Source organism: Eurosta solidaginis, chromosome 1, assembly GCF_040869045.1.
Source record: "Eurosta solidaginis isolate ZX-2024a chromosome 1, ASM4086904v1, whole genome shotgun sequence".
Lineage (NCBI taxonomy): Eukaryota > Metazoa > Arthropoda > Insecta > Diptera > Tephritidae > Eurosta > Eurosta solidaginis.
Genome location: NC_090319.1, coordinates 227,896,612 through 227,922,734, shown reverse-complemented (window position 1 = coordinate 227,922,734; position 26,123 = coordinate 227,896,612). Strand labels below are relative to the sequence as shown.

Here is a 26,123-nt window from a genome sequence, read left to right as displayed (position 1 = left end):
TTAACTTTTCTAGTCTTTATTTACCAAAAATTGGAAAAAGCTCTTTTTTGCATTCGTGAACGAGCTGATATTACCTTATAACTCTTATGTTTATTGTCATGTTAGCCGATCCAACACCGGCTGCGCCATGCACAGTAATTCTGCGTAGAACACCTTTCCGCGTAGGCGGACTTCGGCCGCGCTTATTTAAAATAACCCTGGGCTACGCCATGCCAAGTCCGGGTGTGTGGTATAACCGTGGCTACCGCCACGGTGATGTCCTTCCGCATAGTAGTAAACATATATATTTTCCTTTTTCTTTATTAACTGAAAGGTGGCACGTTAATATTTATATTTGTTTTTTCTTTGTTGATGTGGCAGCACAGCTTTGTAATGTCATCGATAAAATATATACATACATAAATGTGAATGTTGCTACAAAAGCGCGATTTATTTAATAAAAACATTTAAATTAAGTAAAAACAATGCAAGAATTATATGTGAAATATACTAAAATGAAATTTAAGTGTATCGTCGCCAATTTATATAGATATTTATGAGCATAAAGCTTTTGAAAGATGTGTAAATTGTAAGTGAGAGTGCTATAGAAATTTGCTAAATTTGCTAAATTTGCAAACTTTAACATCAAATAACTCATAAACTATAAGTCTGCGCACTTTAAGTTATATATATTTGTGATCGGGAGAACTCCCTCTTTCATTTGATACCAAGTTTAACCCCGGACTCGGGGGGTGCTAAACTAAATCGCTGCCAAACCATTTCTCAGGACCGGGGTCAGGAGACGGACCCGGATTGGGTTCGACTCCTTCCCGGAGCAAGAGAATATGGAGCAGTCCCGCTGCAAGGAGCTGCTGGGAGGATGACAATTTATGGGGATGGATGACAATTATGGGGTTACACTGAAATTACAGTCCTTGGTCGGGAAAATCCAGAGTCTCTCCGGTACATAGAACCGACTGCCGTGGGAAGTGGTAATTCTTTACTTTAGCTCACAACTGTTAAAACTCGTCCAAGAATATCCAGAGGTGTCAAAAGACGCGTTTTGAACCCTGGATCATAAATCCGAAAGCGGAAATTGAATTGTATTGCTTTCCAGAGATATTTGCAAACAAAATTGAAAATTTTCATGCGGTTATGTAAAAGTCTAGTTGAGGGATCGACTGCGAATACGCGTCAAAAAATATATAATCCGGAAAAGAAAAATTGTATCTCTTTCCGGAGATATTTGCAGTTGAAGTTGGCGATTTTCATGTGGTTGTTGTGTACCCACAAAAAAAATTTTAAACCTAAGTGTTTTGCGCGGATATAGTTTTAGCCACCAAACCGGTGTTGGACCTACACAGGGTAATTTTTTATAAGCGCGACCGAAGGGCGCCAACACAGAAAAGTGTTCTGCGCAAAAACATTATGGATACCACCGCCGGTTGCGGAAGGGCCTGCGGGTCATTTTTCGGTTTTTCGTTAATATCTTTGCAACGAGTAACAACTTTTTACTTTCCGCCTTGGGATTATTAATACTGATATCAAGACGCGCAGTTTGACACCACTCACGATACTTTTGATAGCGTATTAGCAGTCGTCTCCTCAACTAGACTTTTAACACTTACCTTTACCATTTTTTTTTTTTGTGGGTACTACATTTCAACCACAAGAAAATTTTCATTTTCTTTTGGAAATATCTGTTGAAATACCCAAAATTTTTGGTAAGTGTAGTTGAGGGGTCGACTGCTAATACGCTACCAAAAATATCGAGAGGTGTCAGGAGACGCGTATTAATCTCGAGAACGATAATCCGAAGGCGGAAAAAAAAATGTTATCAATGTCCGGAGATATTTGCAGTTGAAGTTGGCGATTTTCACGTGGTTGTTGTTGTGTTTGTACCCACAAAAACAATGTCCATCACCGTGGCGGTAGCAACGGTTATACCACACACCCGGACTTGGCATGGCGTAGTCCAGGGTTATTTTTTATAAGCGCGACCGAAGGACGCCAACGCAGAAAGGTGTTCTGCGCAAAAATACTATGGATCCCATTCCCGGTTTGGCAGGTACCCGCGGGTCTTGTTTCGGTTTTTCGTTAATATCTTTTGAACGAGTTGACATTTTTATTTTCCACCTCCGGATTATTAATACTGATGTCAAGACGTATTAGCAGTCGACCCCTCAACTAGGCTATTACCAAATTTTTATTTTCCGCCTTCAGATTGTTCTTGTCGAGGTCAATACGCGCCGTTTGACACCTCTCTCGATATTTTTTGGCGCGTATTAGCATTAGCAGTAGACCCAACTAGACAGACTCTCGCATTCCATGAAACTGAAATTAAATACTAGCAAGAGGTTCTAAAAAAGGTGAAGTTATGTCACATCGAATTTTTGCATTAGGGGCCATTAGAAATTTTTCTTATTTTGGTAATAGTCTAGTTGAGGGGTCGACTGCTAATACGCGTATTAATCTCGAGAACAATAATCCGCAGGCGGAACAGAAACATTTTATCTCTGTCCGGATATATTTGCAGTTGAAGTTGGCCATTTTCATGTGTGGGAAGACGCGTATTAATCTCGAGAACAATAATCCGAAGGCGGAAAAGACAATTTTTTCCTCTGTCCACAGATATTTGCAGTTGAAGTTGGCTATTTCCATGTTGTTGTTGTTGTGTTCGTACCCACAAAAAAAATTGTGCATCACCGTAGCGGTAGCCACGGTTATACCACACACCCGGACTTGGCATGGCGTAGCCCAGGGTTATTTTTTATAAGCGCGGCCTAAGGCCGCTACGCAGAAAGGTGTTCTGCGCAAAAATACTATGGATCCGACCCCCGATTTCGGAGGTACCCGCGGCTCTTTTTTCGGTTTTTCGTTAATATCTTTTGAACGCGTTAAAATTTTTATTTTCCGCCTTCGGATTATTATACTGATGTCAAGACGCGTCGTTTGACACCTCTCTCGATATTTTTTGACGCGTATTAGCAGTCGACCCCTCAACTAGACTATTACCGAACATTTTTAGGGTGGGCCCCTAAACTGCACAATTACCACTTCCGCTTTCGGATTCTTGATCTAGACGTGAATACGAGTCTTTTGATACCTCACTCAAAAAAAAGGCCAAATTTTAGGGTGGGGCCCCTAAACTGCACAATTACCAAAATTTTTCTTTTCCGCCTTCGGATTATTGTTCTCGAGATTAATACGAGTCTTTTGACACGTCTCTCAATATTTTTTGACGCGTATTAGCAGTCGACCCTCAACTAGACTATTACCCTTATTTTTACCATTTGTTAGCTTTTAAGGAAAAGGAACGGCATGGCGATTGCTTGGGCCATGTATATTACCTCAATGTTCAAACACAATTGCCTGGCGGAGTATGCCTCATGTCGACTCGTCGCGTCATCAAAGAGCTCAAAAATATTTTTAAAACTTTTCCCATTTGCATTTAAGACGGAACGCTGAATACTTGCAACACAGTCTGGCTTCATGTTGGATCGGTCAATATCTTTCAACGCTTCATTTTTAAAGGGACAAATATTTGGAATCTGTATTAATTTTCGTTTCAAGCTTGCCTTTAGCTTTGGCTTCTTTTTAGTGTCCCGACGTATCTTCCGTTTGTGTTCCCGGACTTTCTTTTCAATTTTATGTTTCAGTCGACCAGATAATCGTTTTGACTTTTTTGCTGAAAAATACAACTTTTAAAAACTAGTCAAGCAGCTATTTTCGTAAGACATACTTTTCAATCTTTTGAGCGCCATTATTCAATGTGTATTCTCTGTTCAGGGATGTAGAGTTGGCAAATATCCGTGTACCAGTGATTTTGTCACTGCTACTGAAATATCACAGCACACTTCACGACAGCTTACAACGAATCATGGTACAATAACCAGTAGTGGAATTCACTAACTTTTTTAACGATATTTGCCATCGCTTTATTTGCAAATCGATAACTATAACGATTTCCTTATTCAGTAACTATTTTGTATCGATATTCGTTAATCGACGATCAGCTGTGTTGTTAAATAAACGGCAAGTGAATTGGCTGCGTTAAAAATCACGAAATTTACATTTCTGACAATTTTAGTGAAAAAAGAAAATCGGAGCTTTAATTAAATACCTTCAAACACGAAAAGCTGCTTCATTTATAAATCAAATGGCATTTGAGGACTTGGCGTACGTTTTATCACAAGATGAAGAGTTACTGAGGCCATCGCCAGTGGACAAAAGCCTTCTTAGAGAAGTAGATAACCCATTCCACCTGAACGCAACGGAGTTTCGAAAGCTGTACCGACTAACCCCAGACTTGGCTCATGATATTATTTCGCAACTTGATGGTCAATTAAGGGGTACAAGAATAACTGCGATATCAACAGAGAAACAGGTAAATAATGGAATTTCATATAATTTTCAATTTATTTATTTATTTATTTAAAGTCGACGCAAACACAAAGCGGTCGACTAATTATTGTAATAGACAGATATATATGTAAAATACAGAGCCATTCTTAAAATTAAAAAATTCAAAAAAGGTACATAGAAAATTTTTATGTTATAAACATTTGACATCGCATTGTATAAGAAAAAATAAAATTAAAATATCAGGCTAAACATAAGAGTATAGCAGTATGTAAAGCAGCAAACGAACATTCAAAGCCAATGCAGTTATACAAATCATTGTACCGCGAGCACCAATGGCGCAGGAGACTGTTTCTAGCAAAATTTTGCCGGCATAGAGGTAAATGAAAAGGCACAAAATGCCTGGACGCCCTAGCAAGAACCGCAAAATTTAGTTGACTGATTAGGTCAGGGGAGTCAATCACACCAATGATGAGCTTGTGAATGAACATAACGCCAAGTAATACTCTACGATTCTCTAGAGATGGCAAATTAATTAGAAGAAGTCTATTCCTGTATGGTGAAAGATGAGTACTTGATTCCCAGTTGAGACCTCGTAATGCAAAAATTAAAAACCGTCTCTGGACCGACTCAATCCGATCAACATGGATTTGATAGATCGGAGACCAGACACATGAACAGTACTCGAGAATAGGACGTACCAGCGAGGTATAAAGGATCTTTGTGAAATAAGGGTCATCAAACTCTTTAGCCCAACGTTTGATAAGACCTAATACACCAGTTGCTTTGTTTATAGCGGTTGAAATATGTGTGGTAAAACTTAATTTCGGATCAAAAATAACTCCTAGATCAGTTACAATAGATATCCGCTCCAAGGGGTCGCCGTTAAGTGTATAAGATGATAGGACCGGCGTCACACGGTGAAAAGTCATTTGCTTACATTTAGAGTAATTCAAAAAAAGTAAATTTGCAGTACACCAGCGTTGAAATGAGTCAAGATCGGCCTGAAGCTGATTAAAACAGAACAAGTTCGAAGGCAGATATGTGTAAGAAAGTTTTACATCATATGCATACATAAAAACTCTAGAATGTAATATAACCTTTGGTAAGTCGTTAATGAACAGGTTAAAGAGTAATGGACCCAAATGGCTACCCTGGGGCACGCCAGAAGTTACATCAAACGACTTTGAAAGACAGTTAAATAATTTAAAGATAGGCTCAGATAAGCTGACAGCACAGTACTTAAGTACACAACTAGGAACACCATCTGGACCCGGCGAAGATATCGGTTTCAATGCAAGAAGTTTATTAAGAACAATATCTTTATCAATAAATGGGTTTAAAATATTATTAGAACTTTCCAAGCAATATGGATAAAGATTAGACTGGACACATTGGGATGAATAGGTTGATTTAAAGAATTCAGCAAATAAATCAGCGATTTCGTGATCAGAATTTGCGTTTTTGCACCCATAAATAAAAGTAGATGGGAAACCAGAAATTTTCCTTTTGGAATTAACAAATCTGTAGAAACGTTTCGGATTATTAGTAAATTGGAATTTGCAACATGATAAGTAACCTTTATAACACTGCTGGTTAAGACGATGAAAATTGGAGCGCGCCACTAAATATTTAGATAAATCAATAGCTTTACCAGATCTTTTGAAACGCTTATAGAGTCTAGATTTAATATTATCAAGTCTTAATAGTTGCTTTGAGAACCAAGGTGGTTTACCCGTGGTGGTACTGGAATAACGAAGGGGGACACAGCTTTCAAAAAAATCATCAAGAGAACTATAAAACAAGGAAGTCGCTGTTTCAACGTCTGTACACGCATAAAGACTCGACCAGTCATGGGCAGAAATCAAATTATTGAGCTCACTAAAATTCGTCTTTGAAAAACATCTCGACCGGGGTCCGGAATTGGGCTTAGAAACATCGAGCATCACAGGTTGAACAACATCCAGTACTATCTCAAGCGTAGGATGAAGAGGGTCTTCAGGAAGGATAATGGGGGAGTTCGGGTTAGAGTAATACCCGCAGAGTCATCTGTAAAAACTAAGTCTAAGATTTTCCTTTTGGAATTTAAAACATTATTAATTTGGAGAAGAGATGTATCTAGCAGGCTATTTAAAAACTCGTGCTGAGTAGTGGGAGTTATGAAATTTGAGTCGATGGTATTGATCCAATTTACTGATGATAAATTGAAATCACCAAGAACTACTAGGCGGTCTTTGTCTCGCAATTGCGAGTACAAACTACAAATAACAGTGCTATGACATGTATAAACGTGTATATCCGATCGTGGCGGTATATACGAGCAGCAGATAAACAAACTAAAATTGTGCAAGGCAAGCTTTACTGCTATAAATTCAATGTCATTTGTGGTGTCCAATAGCAGCAACTCAGATGGAAGCGTCGAGTCAACAGCAATAAGGACACCACCTGCTCTAGATTCACGATCACGCCGATAAACTACATATTTACGTGAAAAGAGTTCAGAGTTAAAATTGTCAGCTTTTAACCAGGTTTCAGTAAAAGCTATAACTTGAGAAGTAAAAATAAAACTATTCAGATAAAAGGTACTTAATTTCGATCTTAGGCCACGAACATTTTGGTACGTGATGGTTATTTTTTCACTGTTTCCGCAGGGATTTTTGAGTTTTTTGAAGCTCCTGCGGCGTTAGGTTTTTTTGTAAACAAATGCACAACTGAATGTTCCGGCCAGAATGTATGTTCAAGAACTCTATCAAAATAAGCGTCTGGCACTGATATTTTAAATGATGAAATATCCCTATCATATCTAAAATTAAATTTATAAACGCCTATTTTAATAGGTTGTGAAAGCTCTAGCTTATCTTCTATATACTTAATAATATCATTTTCCATAAGCGAAGAATGAAGACGAGATACAAAAATTGTCCTGCGAGACGGCACGGCAGTCACCTGCCTCGGTTGCGCATTGTCAACATTTGGCAAACGCACAGCGGCGGAGGTAGAATCACCACCAGTGTAGGTGGAGCTGGAAGCAGCATTGTCATTATTAATGGTTGTTATATCATTAACAGCAGTAATTTGAACTTGAGCCAAGGGTGTAGGTTTAGCATTCGTGTTTACCTTATCAGCGGCTATGTGTTCAGCAGCAGCGTGGGCATGTGCAGTTTTATTGGTAACGTCTTTAGCATTAAGGTTAACAGAAATGTTATTAGCAGTCGAAGGCTTAACATTGGTATTTACAGCATAAGAGGTACTTGAGGTGTCGACGGCATCATTATTAGTCTGTGGGACGACATTATGTACTTTATCGGCGGCGGTGAAATTGTTTGAATTAGCGGCGCCAGAATTTTCAACAGTAGACAGCCTGGCGTCACTGCAGACAGCGGACGGTGACAAAACAATTGACGAAAACGAAGGTGGGATAGGCACAGAGAGGGGTGTAGGTGTGAGCATAGCCGATGCATTATCAGCTATATGTAGCTGTGAACCTTCTAGAGGAGTGTTTAGAGGTGGACCCGTACACTGCGAATGCGAGCCAAAAGGCACCGGCGAGAAAGTGCATAGATCCATTGCATATGTAACCATAGCATCGTTGTTGTGTTTTGGGGGCAAAGTACACGAACTCACTGCAGCTTTGAGCGCACCGATTTCGGCAGCCAACACACCAATGCTATCACGATTGTTCTTATTGTTTTTATTGTTATTTTTAGCACTGCGCTTATTTGAACTTGCTTTTTCCTTCGCTTTGTCTTTGTTGCTGCTTTTTTCATCCTCCATGTTAACAGCTTGGTTACAACAAATTAAGTTTTTTATGCCATCTATTTGGGTAAACAAATCCCTGAATTTTACTTCAAAAGCAGTCATTATGGCTTCTAGCCCCAGTTTTTGAGAGGCTAGGACGGAGTCAAACACAATTATAAAAATTTCAGGTTCTAACTGCTTTACGCTTCTTCGCAACTGGTTGTTATCAACGGCCCGTTGGAGAACAATGCGGCAAATCAATGAGCCAGTCGTCTGTAAGCCGCTGTATACATCGCGTAACAAATGCTACAAACTTTACCAATGACTCAAATAGAGCGGCAAGCTGCGAAAGAAATTTTTTCTGCGTCACCTGCACCATTTGTGGGAGGTACTATTAGGGCTTTTGATTGCACTCATGTGTCGATCATGAGCCCCAGAACTCATGAAGAGGCATATGTAAATCACCATGGATACCATTCAATAAATGTACAAATGGTAAAAGCAATAATTCAAAGAAATGTATTGTACTTTTTTGATTATAATATATTTTTATATACAGATTTGTGACCCCAACCTAAAGATATTGAATGTCAATGCTAAATTCCCAGGAGCAAATCACGATGCATTTATCTGGAGCTCATCTGCAGTACGGAGGGTGATGCAGAGAAATTTTGAAAATGGTAGCCGCAACATGTTTTTGATAGGTAAGTGTGTCTAATGCACTGAACTTTCCCAGAAAATAAAATCGCACACAAAACTAATTGCAGGTGACTCTGGATACTCTTTAGAACCCTGGCTGATGACTCCTTTACCTAACCAACCAGAGGGGAGCCCAAAATTTCTGTACAATGAGGCATTGTGTAAAGCTTGAAACCCAGTCGAGAGACTTTTTGGTGTTCTCAAAGGAACATGGCGATGCCTATCACAGCAAAGGACTCTTTTGTATCATCCAGGATTTACTGGTAGAATTGTTAAGGCAAGCGCAGTGTTGCATAACATCCGATTAAGTAAACCCATACACGAGCCTGACACTGAATACTTAGATCAAAGCCCAAGTGATAGCAATGTTAATCAAGGTGCACCCTCTTCAATAGCGAAACGTGTTCAAGACCGACTTATTGCTAATTACTATACTTAAGTACACACTTAACAAACTTATAAATAAAAAAATCTACAGGAATGTAAAGCAAAAATTTTGGCATTTTATTTTATATTTGGTCTACTTTGGTAGGGAAAACTTCCATCATACCCAACAGTCAAACTTAACAATATCATTTCAATAGAAACGAACTTCGTGTCCTTTAAAATTAAAATAAATACTTATGAGGTTTTAACACAGCTCAATTTTATACATAATACATTTTTTTGAATGTAAAAAATTCTTTCATTCGTTTACATAGATCGATTTCTTTTGGAAATTATTTTAAAAAATAGCTACTTTGGTAGTAAAAACTTCGATTCGGTATCGTCAAACTTAACAATATAACTATCAAACAATATCAATAACCCGCTAATCCCGGAGTTTCCATTAAAAAGTCCACCATTCGACTTAACTGCTCGGCTGTGGTACGGTTTCTCCTTTGATTGGTATTAATTGATGACGCCATTCTATTTTAATATGAGAAATTTGTTATGTCGAGAAATATGAAATTAATTCCGCATTTACTTACCTTTTGTTGATAACGCAAACTGTATCTCAAAAATTGCACAATAATAACTTTTAAAAGCAGTTAGTATACGGAATTTGTTTATTTTTGGCATTCCTTTTGTGCTTTTCGCATTTTTTAGGTTTCGTTAAGTTGTGCTGCCACTTTTCTACTATTTTAAATGTCATTTATTGCGAGTCATTAAAACTAAGTTAGTGAATAGTACAATCGATAAGCAAACGACAAAATCGTTAATTAAAATCTCGACAAATCGCATCGTTATAAGTTAGTGAATTCCACTACAGGTAAAAGCATCAGAGTTGCATTTTACATGTTTTTTCATTCGAAGGTGGTCATAAAATGTCAAACTTTGTTTATGTTTACGTTTTTTGTTTATTTACGTTTGTTGTGAAAATTTAATATTTCGCGGTTGTTTTTCAAACATTTTACTAACTAATGCCAAAGAATTTCGTTTTACACGGAATTAAGAACACTTTCCGCACTGGGCGGCAATGATGGAGGTAAGTAAATATTGAATCAAAAGCTTGTAAAGTATATTATTTTCCTATTCATTTAGAAGTTGGTAGTAATCGCGCACAAAACGAACAGCCAGCACCGCCTATATCACCGCGGTGTTGCGTAAAGCGCCAGCTGTTTCAACAGGCGCTATCATTCGCACAACGTGCAATGCTGGAAATAGCACAGGGCCAAACGCTGCCTCATCCGGTATGGTACTTCATGTATCTATTCAACCAACATCAAAATAGTGGAGCGGTTGCAAAGAAATAGCACGCTCCTCAATGACTATGTGTCGGTAGAGAATAAAAGCAGTTTCCAAAAGCTGCAAACCGTACAAAAAGAAGAACTTGAAGCCAAAAATAGAAAAGCTGCAGATCAAGCAAAAATTAACAGCGCAAGATTTTCCTTCATTGGGTGGTAGAGCGCCGGCAAAAGCAAACCATCATTATGAATTATCCCAGAATTGGCCAAAAGGGGCAAAATCAGTCAGAGAAAAAACTGCGTGAATTGGAGAATCGCAAAGCAAAGGTGGCACCACCACCAATATTGGCAACAGAAAAAATTAATAAACAAAATACGAATGCAACGAATAAAAAACAATCGGCAACAACAAATGGTAAACCCAATGCAAATGTTGTAGATCAAAATCACACCAAACAAAAAAAAGAGGAAAAATCAAATATAGGTAATATCATTTAACAGCAGCAAATGGTAAATGATAGGAATGAAGAAACCAAAAGCAACAATAATAACAGTAATAATAATTCAACAAAATGTGAAAACTTAGACAAAAGAATGGTAATGACGACGATAGTGATGCAACGAAAACGCGCCCAACACTTGGATATGGCATGCAATCTTCAAGCTAAGCACAATAACGGGGCTTCAGTCAACCAACGTTACGGTAAATTCTATACCAAAGTCTCCCAATAATCTAACGTTTACAAATTCATTTGGGGAGCGGTATAGTATTACCCGCACTCATTCATACATACATCCACCAGATATTTTATATATTATCTATCATTTAGTAACTCGTTTCGCTTTTTCAAGATGCCTTAAACATGCCTGAAGCAATGATAGAATTTCGTTATATATCACAAAAGTTTCGTGAAAATGTCTTTAAGACCCAACCCTATTTTGAGCATTGCCAAGCAGCGCTTAATTATCGATTTGACTACATTTTTCCTGAATTATTTGCGCTTTTGTGAGACATAAATAAACAGCAAGTAAGAATAATTGGCTTATTTTTTTAAGTACTCAAATAACATACTTACGTTTTATATCATTCACTAGGAATTATATTTGGTGCACTCACAACAACTGAACAAACTTCCACCAAATGAACGAAAACAAGCACATAAATTAGAGGTATGTACTGTATATAAACAGGTATTGATAAGCGGAAATTTCTTAAGGAAAACTTCCCTGAACTTGGTCACGCTATTGTTAGTGGCCGTAACAAAACACATGTTAGTACAATGCAACGTAAAAAATAGTTGAATAAGACATGTTGAAAATAAACCAAAATCAAGGTGTTATAACTACAAATGTAAACTAAAAATGTGAACCACGAACATACCCCAATGTGTGCATTTTAAATTTTGAGATTGAATTTTCTATATAATTTTAATAAAAAAAAAAAACTAATAAACTATACCGAACCACCATTAGTGCTCAACTTTAAGGAGTACCTATTTATGTATCCGTCCACCTTTAACCGTGCATCGCATCTTTAATTTACTGTTAGCGTGGTGTAATGCATTAAGATTTCATTTTATAATAACATAATTGAGAAAACTAAACAAATTTGCGAAATAGTGGCAAACATTTTTTTTTTTATTCTCTGCAAACAAGTTTAAATATTTTAATTAGTCCAAATGAAATTACTAAAATGTAACTTTATATAAACACTAGCCGACCCGGCAGACGTTGTTCTGCCCTAAATTTGGTCTATCTGCATACATTTTAATAAGCTTTTTCCGTCTAACTCTGCCCTCGCCCCTCTACACTTTTTCCTAATCTTTTTATTCACTCCTCCCTCCGTATTTTTCGCTTCATCTATCTCCATCTTCGTCTCATTCTATCTCTTTCTCAGTCTCCTTCTCTCTTTTTCTTCTCTCAAGTTTTTCTCATTCTTCTTCATATCTTATTGCCAGTCCCAGAGGGTGGTATGTATTTTATTGCTGTCCCATTCCGGGTCTCAGTCCCAGTCCCACTCCGAGTCTCAGTCTCAGTCTCAGTCCCAGTCCTAGTCCTAATCCCAGTCCCAGTTCGTCTCTGGTCTACTTCCCGGAAAAAAGATTCGCAAATACTAATATAGGCAAATTTATATACCAAATTTCAGGCAAATCGAATAGGACGTATGTAAATAGGTATGTGAGTATTATTAATTCATGTCTTTATTTCGGTTTCGGGTGCATATTTATCAGCCTTGCCAGGTTCATGCGACTAAATCGAATATCACAATTAAAATACTTTAAAGCTCTCAGCAGCAGCTTTCATTTGAATCCATAATACCCACACATTCTAGGGGTATCCGGGTCCATGTTTTGGCCTATATCTCGAGACCCTAGGCACCCAGCGGTGTAAAACTTACTCGGTACTAAAGCATACCGCAACAGCTTCAATTTGTTTCCCATAATGTAAAAACACATTCTAGGTGTATCCGAGTCCACGTTTTGGCCTATATCTCGAGACCCTAGTCACCCAGGGGTATGAAAATTAGCCTCCACTAAAGCACTTATCAACAGCTTTCATTTGATATCCATATTCTATAAACACATTCTAGGGGTACCCGGGTCCACCCCTAGTCACCCAGGGGTTTGAAAATACCCTCTACTAAAGCACTCATCAACAGCTTTCATTTGATATCCATATTCTATAAACACATTCTAGGGGTACCCGGGTCCACGTTTTGACCTCTATATCGAGACCCTGTGCGTCGATCCTGAATTTTCTTTGCTATAAACCTCACGGAGCCCGATACTTTTCCAACGAATGCAAAATCGTGGAAATCGGTTCGTGAGTTCTGGAGTTATAGCGTCAGGAAGGAAAACCCGACTAATTTTTATAAATCAAAAAAAAAAAAAAAAAAAAATGGTGCCATACCATAACACCATAACGCCCTAGCCATTTTATTTACTGTGTTTTTATGTGTATTTACTGTATATAAATATGTATTTAAATATATAAATGGTAAATTTTAAGAAGGGTAGAATAGATATTTCTTCTGTTGTAGATCCAAACATTATTGGATTTCAATTTGTTGTCAACCTAGCTATTAAAACTTGCAGAGGCCAAAGCCTTGTGTTGTTTCCTCTATAGGTCTCGAATAAAATTCCGAAACAATCCAGAAACGATCCAAAAATAGTCAAAAAATTATAGCGCAAACAGTGGGACAAAAATAAAAAACCTTGGTACGATATACCTCCAAGCAGATTAAGATCCAGTTTGTGGTATTCTGCTTTTCACTTTTTTAAGGCAGAAATACATTCCCACGGCTTGAAAACCACTACCGTGAGCCAACTCTGTTTTAGAAAATAAAGTCGACTAGAAAAAGCATTTAATAATAGCGATTTTATACTACAAAATAACGACCTTAGGCAGATAAAGTAAGAAATACATACTTCCTAAAAAGTTGTATCTTGCTTTACATTAAACTGGAACTTACATTCAATACCTAAATATATACATAAAAAGATGTATACAATGCAAAAGAGTTCCTTATTTATATATCATAAAGAAAATTAATGTTGCGACCATTGGATATTTTCCAAATCAATAGGTAATGGAGACATTTCACGTAAACGTTCGACATATTTGATGCATTTAGCGGCAATATAATCAACCTCTTCAATGATGGTAAAACGACCAATACCAAACCTATAAAAAATAAATTGCTTTCAAATTATCTACACAATTCAGTACGGTAAGCTCGTATACCTCATTGAACTATGTGCCAAATCCCCATCAGTTCCAATCGCACGTAGTACGTACCAAGGTTTCAGTGAGTGCTGAAGTACATGCTAAGCCACTAGACAATGCCACATCTTTTAAGGCCGTCAGTAATTATTCACCCTAAACATAGGCAAATTATAAATTTAAACAACCACTATACGTTTGCTCTGGATCACAATTACATATAAAATGTGATAATCTTGAAGTGATGCGATCATATAAACGTTGCGAAAGAAACTATATATTTTTTATCATATTCAATTCCTTTGAGTGCTAGATCACATGCAGCATCAAATCAGTACAGGTATAGTACCACTACGTATACCACGGTCTTGTCCGCCACCACTCTGTATATAAAGTGCGCCAAAGGGTATTTGACCATATAATTTATGGCCAGATATTGACATTAAATCAATGTTCATTGCATTAATTGGAATTTTGCCAACTGCTTGTGCTGCGTCGGTGTGAAAGAATATATTTCGTGAACGGCAAAGAGCTCCTATATCAGTAAACCAACTTTTACTAGTTAATTTTCTGCTTCAGTTTTCGGTTTGTTGACAAAAATTATAAATGACATTTTTCTTCTTCCATCACTTTTGACAGCAGAAATTGGAAGAACGATTGACAGTCTATGTACAAGCGGCAACAACAAAATACACAGCAGGGTTGCATTTTCACTTATGCTTCTACCTGGTAATTGTACCATGCAACGAATATTTGTGACCAGTGTTGCCAGGTTAGCCTTTTCGAGTCTAGATTTAGCCTTTCTTTTTTGCCTTTAGCCTCGAAATTTTGGGTTTAGCTTCGTGACTTTTTTCTAGCCTTTTTACTCCGAATGTATTTTTAATAATTACTAAAATAAAGTAATTTCAATAGTTCCTGTGAACACCTAATGGGAAAATTTTAGAATAGCACCCCGAGTTCGGGGTAAAACTTGGTATCAAATGAAAGAGGGAGTTCTCCTGATAACAAATATATATATTTTAAAGTGCGCAAACTTATAATTTAAAAGTTATTTGTTGTTAAAATTTGCAAATTTAGCAAATTTCTATAGCACTTTAAATTACAATTTACATATCTTTCAAAACCTTAATACACATACATATCTATATAAATTGGCAACGATAACCTTAAATTGCATTTTTGTATATTTCACATTTCATTTTTGCGTTGTTTTTACTTATTATAAATGTTTTTATTAAATCAATCGCGCTTTTGTAGCATCATTCACATATATATATATATATATATATATATATATATATATATATATATATGTATTTTGTTGATGACATTACAAAGCTGTGCTGCCGCATAAACAAAAAAAAAAAAAAACAAATATAAATATTACCTTACCACCTTTCAGTTAATAAAGAAAAAGGAAAATATATATTTTTACTACTCATTTTGAGAAGTTGAAACACCCTACCCCTGGGCTGGGTGTGTGGTATAAACGGTTATACCACGCATCCGGACTTGGCATGGCGTAGCCCAGGGTTATTTTTTATAAGCGCGGCCGAAGGCCGCCTATGCAGAAAGGTGTTCTACGTAGAATTACTGTGCATGGCGCAGCCGGTGTTGGATCGGCTAACATAACAATAAACATAAGACATATAAGGTAATATCAGCTCGTTCACGAATGCAAAAAAGAGCTTTTTCAAATTTTTGGTAAATAAAGACTACAAAGGTTTAAGATATATATACATCAGACAAAAGGTATTTTTATAAGTTATTTTCGATTCTGCACTTGTTCCGTTTTTTATATGTGGCAGCACAGATTTGTAATGTCATAAAATATATATACGTATACACATATAAAAGTTGTATAGAAATTTGCAAACTTTAACAACAAATAACTTTTAAATTATAAGTTTGCGCACTTTAAGATATATATATTTGTGATCGGGAGAACTCCCTCTTTCATTTGATACCAAGTTAAACCCCGAACTCGGGGGGTGCTAAACTAAATCGCTGCCCACCTAATACCTAATAATATGAGTTCTCTACAAGGGTTTAATTCTTTTTCTGCTGAAAATTCGTTGAAAGTTTCAAAGCCAGATGTATTTTCTTACTTTGAAAAAGAGAAGTATAGTTATTCTTCAAGTCAAATAGCATTAATAGAGCTGCAGTGGCGAAAACTTATAACTATACAATGGAAAAATGTACACTCCACCATGAAATTTTTGTCGGAAGTCCGGGAACATAAAAATGCATTAAACGAACCTCCTTTTTTAGAACTTGTCGAATTCATATTTAGTTTTTTAGTATTACCACACAGTAACGCGGAGGTTGAAAGCATTTTTAGTGACATGAAAATTCTGAAAACTAAATTAAGGAACAAACTAAAAATTAAAATGCTTAATGCGCTGCTTAATATTAGATGCTCGTTAAAACGCTTATCTAAATGTTGTAATGATTTTGAAATTACCGATGATCTCATATCTATGGTAAATAGCCAAACTTTATACGCAGACTTAAGCTCTTCTTATTCTTCAGACGGGGAATATTTTATATAAATAATTAGTTTGTAATATTTTTTTTATGTATATACACATATGCAATCATTTAAAGTAATTCCTGATATGTTTTGAAACAAGAAGTTATGTTTATAAGTTTTTATTTACAAATGTGTAAACTAAAATATAAAAAAATTTAATGAATTAACCAAAAAATTTTCTGGCCTTTTTTTAGATGACCGGTTGTGGGAAAAAATTATAGCTCACGAGAGTGTGAGAAGAAACTAATTAATATATTTAGTATCGTGACGGTTCTTCTCTTTCCTTTTGTAATTTAATAAAAAACGTTTTTAAATAAATCATACCAGTATAAATGTATACACAAAAATCAGTGTATGAACTATTTTAATTCAAGTGGAAAAGTGGAAACAACGTGCGTGCAAAGATTGCAGCGAGCAGTTGCACAAACAAAAGAAGTGGAAGAAAGCAATTGAAATTTTACATGGAGACCATTTTGGCCAAGCCGGAATCGGTCTCGCCACATGGCGACCGTGATCAAGCCTGCGGTAAAAGCGGAAAAATACCTCCTTGGAGGTGGGAAAAACCCCCCAACATTATATACTAAATAAATTTTAAAGAATAGTATGTGCGTGGTGGTAGTGCAAAAATAGCGCGTGGTGGTTGTGCGAAGACGGAAAATTTGCAAAATTACATGAAGTAATATCTAAATTCAACATATATTTCACTAAAAATTATAAAATTTCAAAAAAATACAAAAAAATTATAAACTTATAAAAAGACTACAAAAAAAATTTTTACAAAATTACAAGTACAAAAAAGTTTATTGCAACAAAATTTTAAAAATTACATGGAATAAACTCTAATTTCAAAATACAAAATCTAAATACAAAAATTATAAAATTTGAGAAAAAAAGTACAAAAAAAAAAATACAAAATTTCAATAAAATTATAAAAAGACTACAAAAAAATTTTTACAAATTACAAAAAACTACAAAAGAAATTACAAAATCTCAAAAAGGTTACAAACAATTCTTAATAAAAATTCAAAAATACAAAAATCATAAAATTTCAAAAACTACAAAAAATATATAAAATTTCAAAAACTACAAAAAAAAGTATAAAATTTCAAAATCTACAAAAATATCATAAAATTTTCAGAACATACAAAAAAAAAAAGTTATAAACTACAAAAATTAAAACAAAAAAAAAAGTGGACTTTTACAAAAGAAACCTACGAACGAAAGTTGCGGTGGTACATGCATAAATACATATATATGTATGAACAGAAATTTTGAACTTTTGAAAATGATGTACCACGCCATAAATCATAACCACCCGCTACGTCTTTAAAACGCACTACATTTAATAGCGGTAAAATCATGTCATTTACTCAATACCATCAACCCAACCAGAAAAGCATACATAACGAAATTAATAGAGGAAGAAAAAACCAGTCGGCAACAGCATCACCTTGGACGGCAACACCTACATCAGCAAGAAGCGACAAAAAATACCAACAACAACTTACACCAGCAAGCAGAGAATACAAAGAGGGGTACAGTAGAGTAGTTTAGTATATACGTATATATCTAATATTTAATTTCTGTGTATAAGTAGACACTTTGCTTCTGTATGTAATCTTCTTCAATACCTGTATACTATGCATGTAGCAAATCAATTTGACACTTTTGCCTTTGTACATATGTACTTTTTCTATAAACATTTGTATACTATGAATGTAGCAACAAGAATTGACACTTTGTTTCTAAACATTTGTATACTGCGCATCTAGCAACACATTTTTTGTTCTCTCACACTTTAACCAAATATTTAATATAAACATTTAAATATCGGAAACATTTTTTTGAATGTACATTAAAATAATTTTAAATATACGGCCACCACATACATATTATCACGCATATATTACTATCTTCTTTCTTTTTCGAGCATTAATATGGAACTTGAATTTTTTATTTAAAATGCGAACATTGCTTCGTAATAAATACAATTGGAAAAATATTTTTTCAAATTTATATATTTTTTTTAAACCTTTTTGAAACGCAAATTATACATCAATTTTATATGTATAATACCAAAAATATCAAATCTATTTGCCAAAATTTTGCGATAACTATTCAAAGCTAATCAATTTTGAAAATACTCGTTGACTTTAAATATCAATATAGACAGGTTACAGTCACATAATGGTAATGGTGAAAATTTATTTTTATCGGTGAAAACTTACTTTTTCTCTTTTTCGAATTACTTCTTCGGAAATTAAACATATTAGATATTACAAATATTTACATATTTTTCTCAACAAATACAGTGCCATCCAAATAGTTTAACAATTCCTTCGAAGTATCACACGAATACAGTGTATTTCAAATATTTCAACATATTTTACATTTGCGACTCTTTTCAAACTGTGCATCATATACAGTGGCTTTCAAATACTCCAACAGTTTTTTTTTTCTTTGCATTATTAAACGAACACAGTGCGGTTTAAATATTTCAACAATCACTTGCATTTACAATTCCTTCAAAGTAAGTCACGAATACAGTACCTTTCGAATATGCTAATCTTCTTTACCATTTACCAATTAACTCATCGATTTTGAATATTTCGAATCTTCTCTGATTTTACAAAAAAAAAAAATTTTTTTTAAATTGCATATCACAATTACTGAGTGAATGAATAGTTTCAAATTAATTTTTGTATAACCAGTGCCTACAGCGTTAATCTTAACGTTTTGTCGAATTTTTTTTATAAAAAAAGTTTTACTGCTACGGAGGTAAACATTTTCAATAAATGTAATAAAGTTTTCAGATGTCAGTTGTCAAATGTCAGATTTTGATTCCAATTTTAAAGATTTATGCTCTCATTTCACTAAAGTTACTGAACGAGTTTTAAATAACCGATCTATCTCAGCGAAAAAGTCAATAGAATATGAAGATGCTTTAATTAAAAGCTATAACGAAATAAGTTAATAATAGTAAATTCATATTTTGAAAATCGAGATAAGCCTAGTTCAATATTCGAAAGTTTGTCAAAGTGCATAGACCAACTCACTAAATGTTTTTCTAGAATTAACTGTAACATAAAAATACCCAAAGATCTTTTTGAATTAATACAAGAAAGCGAATCAAGTTCTGATTTTGATACTGAGGAAGAAATCTCTGACGCATCGACAATTTCAGCATAACAAGCCAGTATTATTAAAAAAAGTACCGTATCTTTTCTTGAGGATTTTCCTGGATTTTCCAATTCACTTCACAACAAAAATTTAGATACAATTAGCGAAGAACAACCAACAATGGCGACTCCAGAGCCAAAGAAAACTTTTATTACTATGTGTGCATCCCTAATTAGAGAAAACTACAGCGGCGACCCGCTTTCACTTGCATCCTTCATAGATAAAATAGTTTTGATAGAAGATATGATGGAAGAAAATTTGACAAACACTTTCATTTCGTTTATAAAATCCAAGTTAGAAGGAAAAGCGCGTGAGGCAATTCCAAATGAAGTAACAACAATTCAACAAATAAAAGATGCGTTAAAAGGTAGAATAAAACCTGACAACTCAAAAGTTGTTGCAGGAAAAATTGCATCTTTAAAAGTTTTTAATAATAATCACTCGGAATTCGTTAAACGTGTTGAGGAACTTTCCGATGCTTTAGAACGATCATTAGTTATAGAAGGAATGACTCAGAAAAAAGCGCACGAGATGGCAACGTTTGTCGGCTTAACACTCGCTCAGACCTAGTAAAATCAATTTTAGCGTCAACTACGTTTACTGATTTTAAGGATGTAGTTGCGAAAGTGATCGTGGAACAAAATAACCAAGCAAGTGAAAGGCAGGAATTGGCGTTTAGATCGCGTTATAACAGGCAAAATAGTAATTTTCGAGGTAACTTCAGGTCAATTCAATATAATAGGAACAACTTTGCGAGGTACAACAACAATTTTAGCAGAAACAACAATAACAATTTAAGGTATACTAACAACAATAATTATGGCTCGCGAAGTAATGGTAATTTTCGTAATAACAATAGCAGACCCGTAAACAGAAACAACAGCAATAACAACAGTAACAAAAACAATCGACGTTCAAATACAAAAAACGCTAGTGTTCGCACTTTAAACGCCAACGGCCCTCAGAAGCGAACACTGGGGGACCAGAATCTGAATTAAATAACGTTTTTCAAAATATATCAATTTATTATCTAAATCTGAACTACTCAGATTTTATCGAATTGAATTGCAGTGACTCTTTTAAAACATGCACTTTCTTAGTACATACACAGGCTGATATATCAATTATAAAACTTTCAAGTTTAAAACAAAATACTTCTATAAATAACAACAATATCGTAAATATAACGGGTGTTACGACAGATACAGTTTCAACATTGGGTACCATTAAAACAGAACTTTTTTATTCAAATTTTTCAATTGCATATACATTAAATGTAGTAGATGACAAATTCAACATGCCGTCAGATGGTATTTTAGGCAAAGACTTTTTGAAAAAATACAATTGCAAAATAGACTATGCAAACGAGAGCATAACAATTGGCATTGGCAAAAATATTCATAAAATTTCAATTTTACATAATACAACCGATAATACATTGGAAATTCCTCCTAGATGTGAAGTTTATCGCTTATTTAAGCTGAAAAAATCTAAACACCCAGTTTTTATGGACGCACAGGAAATTTGTAGTGGTGTGTTCACCGCAAAGTGTATTGTTGACACTAACAATCCTATAATAAAAGTTTTACCGACGAGGTAAAATACGTAAGAAATTGTAACATAGTAACGGATGAAATCACCAACTATAACGTGTATAAAATCAATGATATTTCAAAAGATTCGAAAAGGTTAGAGGAATTAAAATCAATTTAAAAAAAACAAATACCAAATTATGCCAAACCAAAACTCCTCGATTTATGTCTAAAATGATGATATTTTTGCACTAAAGACCGATCGTATGACGCTTAACAACTTTTACGAACAGAAATTACGATTGACAGATAAAAATCCTGTTTATATAAAAAATTACCGCTTACCATATTGTCAGAGAGAGGAAATTAATAGACAAGTTGATAGTTTATTACAAAATGATCTTATAGAACACAGTTATTCCAACTATAATAGCCCATTGAAGTAGAATTTAAATGGGATGAAACATGTGATACAGCATTTGAAAAACTTCGAAAATCATTAATTTCTCCTCAAATTCTCCAACACCCAGACTTCAAAAAGGAATTTATAATTACTGTCGACGCTTCAAAAATTGGTTGTGGTGCCATTTTAAGTCAAAATAAAGATGGAATTGACCTACCAATTTGTTTCGCGTCCAAATCATTTAATAATTCAGATCAAAAGAAATCAATAATTGAGTTAGAGTTTCTAGCTATATTTTTTGCAATAAAACAGTTCAGACCATACGTATATGGCACACACTTTACCGTCAAGTCCGATCTTCGTCCATTAGTTTACTTGTTTAATATGAAAGACCACTCTTCAAAACTTTCACGTATCAGACGTGAACTGGCAGAATACAACTTCACTATTGAATACATAAAAGGTAAAACGAACGTAGGAGCAGATGCACTCTCTCGCATCACAATAGAAGAAATTAAAAATTCAGGCAAATCAATTTTAGCAGTACAGACAAGATCACAGACAAAACAAGAACAATTAACGCAACAACAAATAGTCAAAGAAGAAAAAGTAAAAGAAAACATAAAATTACAAGTTTATGATAATTTTTAAAACAAATTTTCAAAGAAAATACCCAGAGTAAAATCTCAAATAAATTATGATAAAAGTGGTAAAATTATGAATTTTGAGATAAATGCGCATTTAAAACACAAAAAATTGAGTTAATTAAGGTTGCGTGTGCTAACAAAATAATACATTTAGATGAATTACTTTTGAAGCTCCAAAAAGAAGCTGGCAAGCGCAATATTAATATAATTGAATTGCAAAAAAATTATAATCTTTTTAAATATTTTTTGATATCAGATCTGAAAACCACTGGGAATAAAATTTTAATAAATTTAGAAATCATCCTAACCGAACCCGTAGAAACTGTGACAGATGAAGACAAAAAACAACAACTGATAACAATCTACCATACCGACCCAATTTTAGGAGGACACTTCGGCAGCAAAAAAGTTTATGCAAAACTCAGGACCAAATATTATTGGAAAGGCATGACGCGCGATATAGCGAAATTTGTTAAAAACTGCGAAAAATGTCTTTTTAATAAGGTTAAGCGAAAAACAAAAGAAAATTTAGTCCTAACCGAAACGCCCTGTAAGCCATTCGACATTGTTGTTATTGACACTATAGGACCTCTACCTCAATCCGATAATGGTAACAAGTTCGGTGTCACCATTATATGCGATCTTAGCAAATACTTAGTACCGGTTGCAATACCTGATAAAAGTGCGAAAACGGTTGCATCAGCTATTTTTGAAAATTTCATACTAATATATGGCATTATGAAAACAATTAAAACTGATTTAAGTACCGAATACAAAAATGAAATTTTTTCAGAGTTAGCAAAGCTATTAGAAATCGAACACAAATTTTCCACAGCGTACCATCATGAAACTCTTGGCACAGTAGAGCGAAACAACAAAGTTTTCAACGAATATTTAAGATCTTTTCTAAATCACAATTTTTCCGACTGGGATGTTTACTTGAAATATTTTACTTTTCTTCATAACACAACAACAAACACAGTATTCGATAATGAATTCTCACCATATGAATTAGTCTTTGGCAAAGCAGCTAATTTACCAAAGGAACTGCCAACCGATAAAATAGACCCGATTTATAACATAGAAAACTATTCGAAAAAAGCTAAATTTCGCTTTCAAAAAACTCACGAATTACCAAAAAAAGCCGTTACAGAACACAAATTAAAAAATCAAACCGGATATAACAAAAGTTCACAACCAATATCTGTCAAGGTGTTTGACAAGGTATTGCTTGAAAAAGAACCGTCGCGTTAATTGATGACGAAGCGAAAAAGAAAAAAATAGTACATAAAAATAGAGTAAGAAAAATTAATTAAATAAAATTTTTTAATTCAAAGATAATTTAAAGTTAATTACTATTGTTAAATTAGAATATTTTTTTTTCTTACAATTTGGAAAAAAAAGATAATGAAATCAAATAAATTTAAACCATCATTAAAAATTAAAAACTGAATTCATACAGTAGAATTAAAACACAAAAAAAAATTTGTTTTCTAATTATAAAAATTAAATTTAAGACCTACTTTAGAACTAGACTTTAGAATTTAATTCTTAATTTAGATCTAAACATAGATGTAGATTTAAATATAATTTAACAGTCTTAAATTTTTTAAGATAAATTACATCACTTTTGGTACAGAAGAATTTGGCCAATTCTTCTTTTCCAAAGGGGGATGATGTAAGGTAACCCTTATGGTAAATGTTGCGTGACCATAAAGTCAAGCAATGCTATTAAACACAACCATAATTCACAATAAGGGTTACCTGTCAAAGCAACATTCACAATGAGGGTTACCTCACAAAATGTCAAATTGAGTGACGCCAGATTTTTACGCGCATGCAAACTGACCGGTTGTGGGAAAAAATTATAGCTTACGAGAGTGTGAGAAGAAACTAATTAATATATTTAGTATCGTGACGGTTCTTCTCTTTTCTTTTGTAATTTAATAAAAGACGTTTTTAAATAAATAATACCAGTATAAATGTTTACACAAAAATAAGTGTATGAACTATTTTATTTCAAGTGGAAAAGTGGAAACAACGTGCGTGCACAGCAATTTTAAATTTTAAATATCTCTTTCCAGACCCAAAATTTTTATTTTCCGTCTTCGGGTTACTGTCGAGGTCAATACTCGTCTTTTGAAATATCTCTTGATATTTTTGGACGCGTATTAGCAGTGTCATGCTGTCGTATAGAATCACCAAAACTGATTCCTATTGGCGTGGTAGTTGTTTTTTTTTCAGCCACAGTCACGGTTAAAAGCCGCTGTGACTAAGAGGTCACAATCACAGATAACATTGTTCCTCAAAAATCACGAGATCGGCCAACATTACAGGTATGGGGAACGACAGTAACATCATCTACTTAAGGCGGTGACACAATGACATTTTTCATATAGATGCGCATGGTTCAATTATGTACAGGTTGGCTCATCTCATCAGCTGATTTTATTTATGTCATTGCATGGTCGAAGGGTTTGTCAAAAGGAGATGGCAAACTCAAAATGAAACCAACACATTGGCAACATTTTACTTACACATACAAAAACTGCTAAGTTTTATGCTTCCATTCCATACCATTCGCAGTAACACCAATACACAGATTTTGACAATTTGAACAAACATATTTTGTTGCTTTACAGATGAGCCAACCTGTATATAGTTGAACCATGATAGATGCGTTTAACACAAGCTTATGCATTCCAATAACATCGCCACAATCAACCAAGATGTTGCTTTTGTAAATATGAAGGAACTTCAGACTTGGCAATTGAAGTTTATTACGCCTTGCCCATTCACATACAAAATTTCGCGAAGCACTGTTATAAACATTCTCCCTATACAACAAAAATACTTGCTAACATATTTTGTGTCGTACTCGATTGTTATATTGCAGTTTTTAATTGTGAAAAATGTTAGAAATTTTACCAAACAGTGGGAAAAATAATTTCACTTGCAAAGTGTGCCAACACCCTTAGCCAAAGCAAATGTCAAATTCTTGTTCTTATGATTTGCTTGGAACAAAATTGGGGAGTTGGCTACTTTTCAATATCAGATGGCGCTAGTGTCGCTCATTCTACCATTCTCCATAAAAATACATGCAATACTTTTGACACCTCACTCGATATTTTTGGTAGCGTATTAGCAGTCGACCCCTCAACTAGACTATTACCAAAAATAACCCTGGGCTACGCCATTCCAAGTCCGGGTGTGTGGTATAACCGTGGCTACCGCCACGGTGATGCACAATTTTTTTAGGGTTACAAACACAACAACAACCACATGAGAATCGCCAACTTCAACTGCAAATATCTCCGGACAGAGATAAAATTTTCCGCCTTCGGATTATTGTTCTCGAGATTAATACGCGTCTTTTGACACCACTCTCGATATTTTTGGTGGCGTATTAGCAGTCGACCCCTCAACTAGACTTTTACCAAATTTTGTTGCAGAGACCATCTTTTTGCGTTGGCGGCCTTCGCCCAATATAATATTAAGGGTAACGTTTTACAAGACGGTGCACCACCCTATTTAAAAATATCAAATAATAATAAAAACGAAGCTCGAGGCGCGTCTTTTGATTCCACGTTTGATAATTTTTGATAAAAATTAGGTGGGGCACCGTCTTTTAAATCGTTACTATATTAAGGTGTATAGAAT

At 34.7% G+C, this 26,123-nt stretch overlaps 1 protein-coding gene and 2 pseudogenes across 3 annotated transcripts in view; 1 reads left to right on the top strand and 2 right to left on the bottom strand.

The window, feature by feature from the left end:
• Ns1 (Nucleostemin 1) overlaps positions 1–3,876 on the bottom strand; it is a 607,795-nt gene extending 603,919 nt beyond the window's left edge. For all 3 annotated transcript variants that reach the window (XR_010948775.1, XM_067760204.1, XM_067760205.1), the window contains exons 1-2: positions 3,722–3,876; positions 3,330–3,667 (exon numbers count right to left, since the gene is read on the bottom strand). Coding sequence is in view for 2 of the 3 variants with exons in the window: in XM_067760204.1 (XP_067616305.1) it covers positions 3,330–3,667; positions 3,722–3,743 (360 nt within the window). In the remaining variant the exon portion in view is untranslated. The remainder of the gene's footprint in view (positions 1–3,329; positions 3,668–3,721) is intronic.
• Positions 3,877–8,382: 4,506 nt separating this feature from the next.
• LOC137240074 (uncharacterized) lies at positions 8,383–11,747 on the top strand (annotated as a pseudogene).
• A 2,246-nt stretch (positions 11,748–13,993) lies between these two features.
• LOC137240065 (cysteine desulfurase, mitochondrial-like) lies at positions 13,994–16,503 on the bottom strand (annotated as a pseudogene).
• Positions 16,504–26,123: the final 9,620 nt, after the last annotated feature.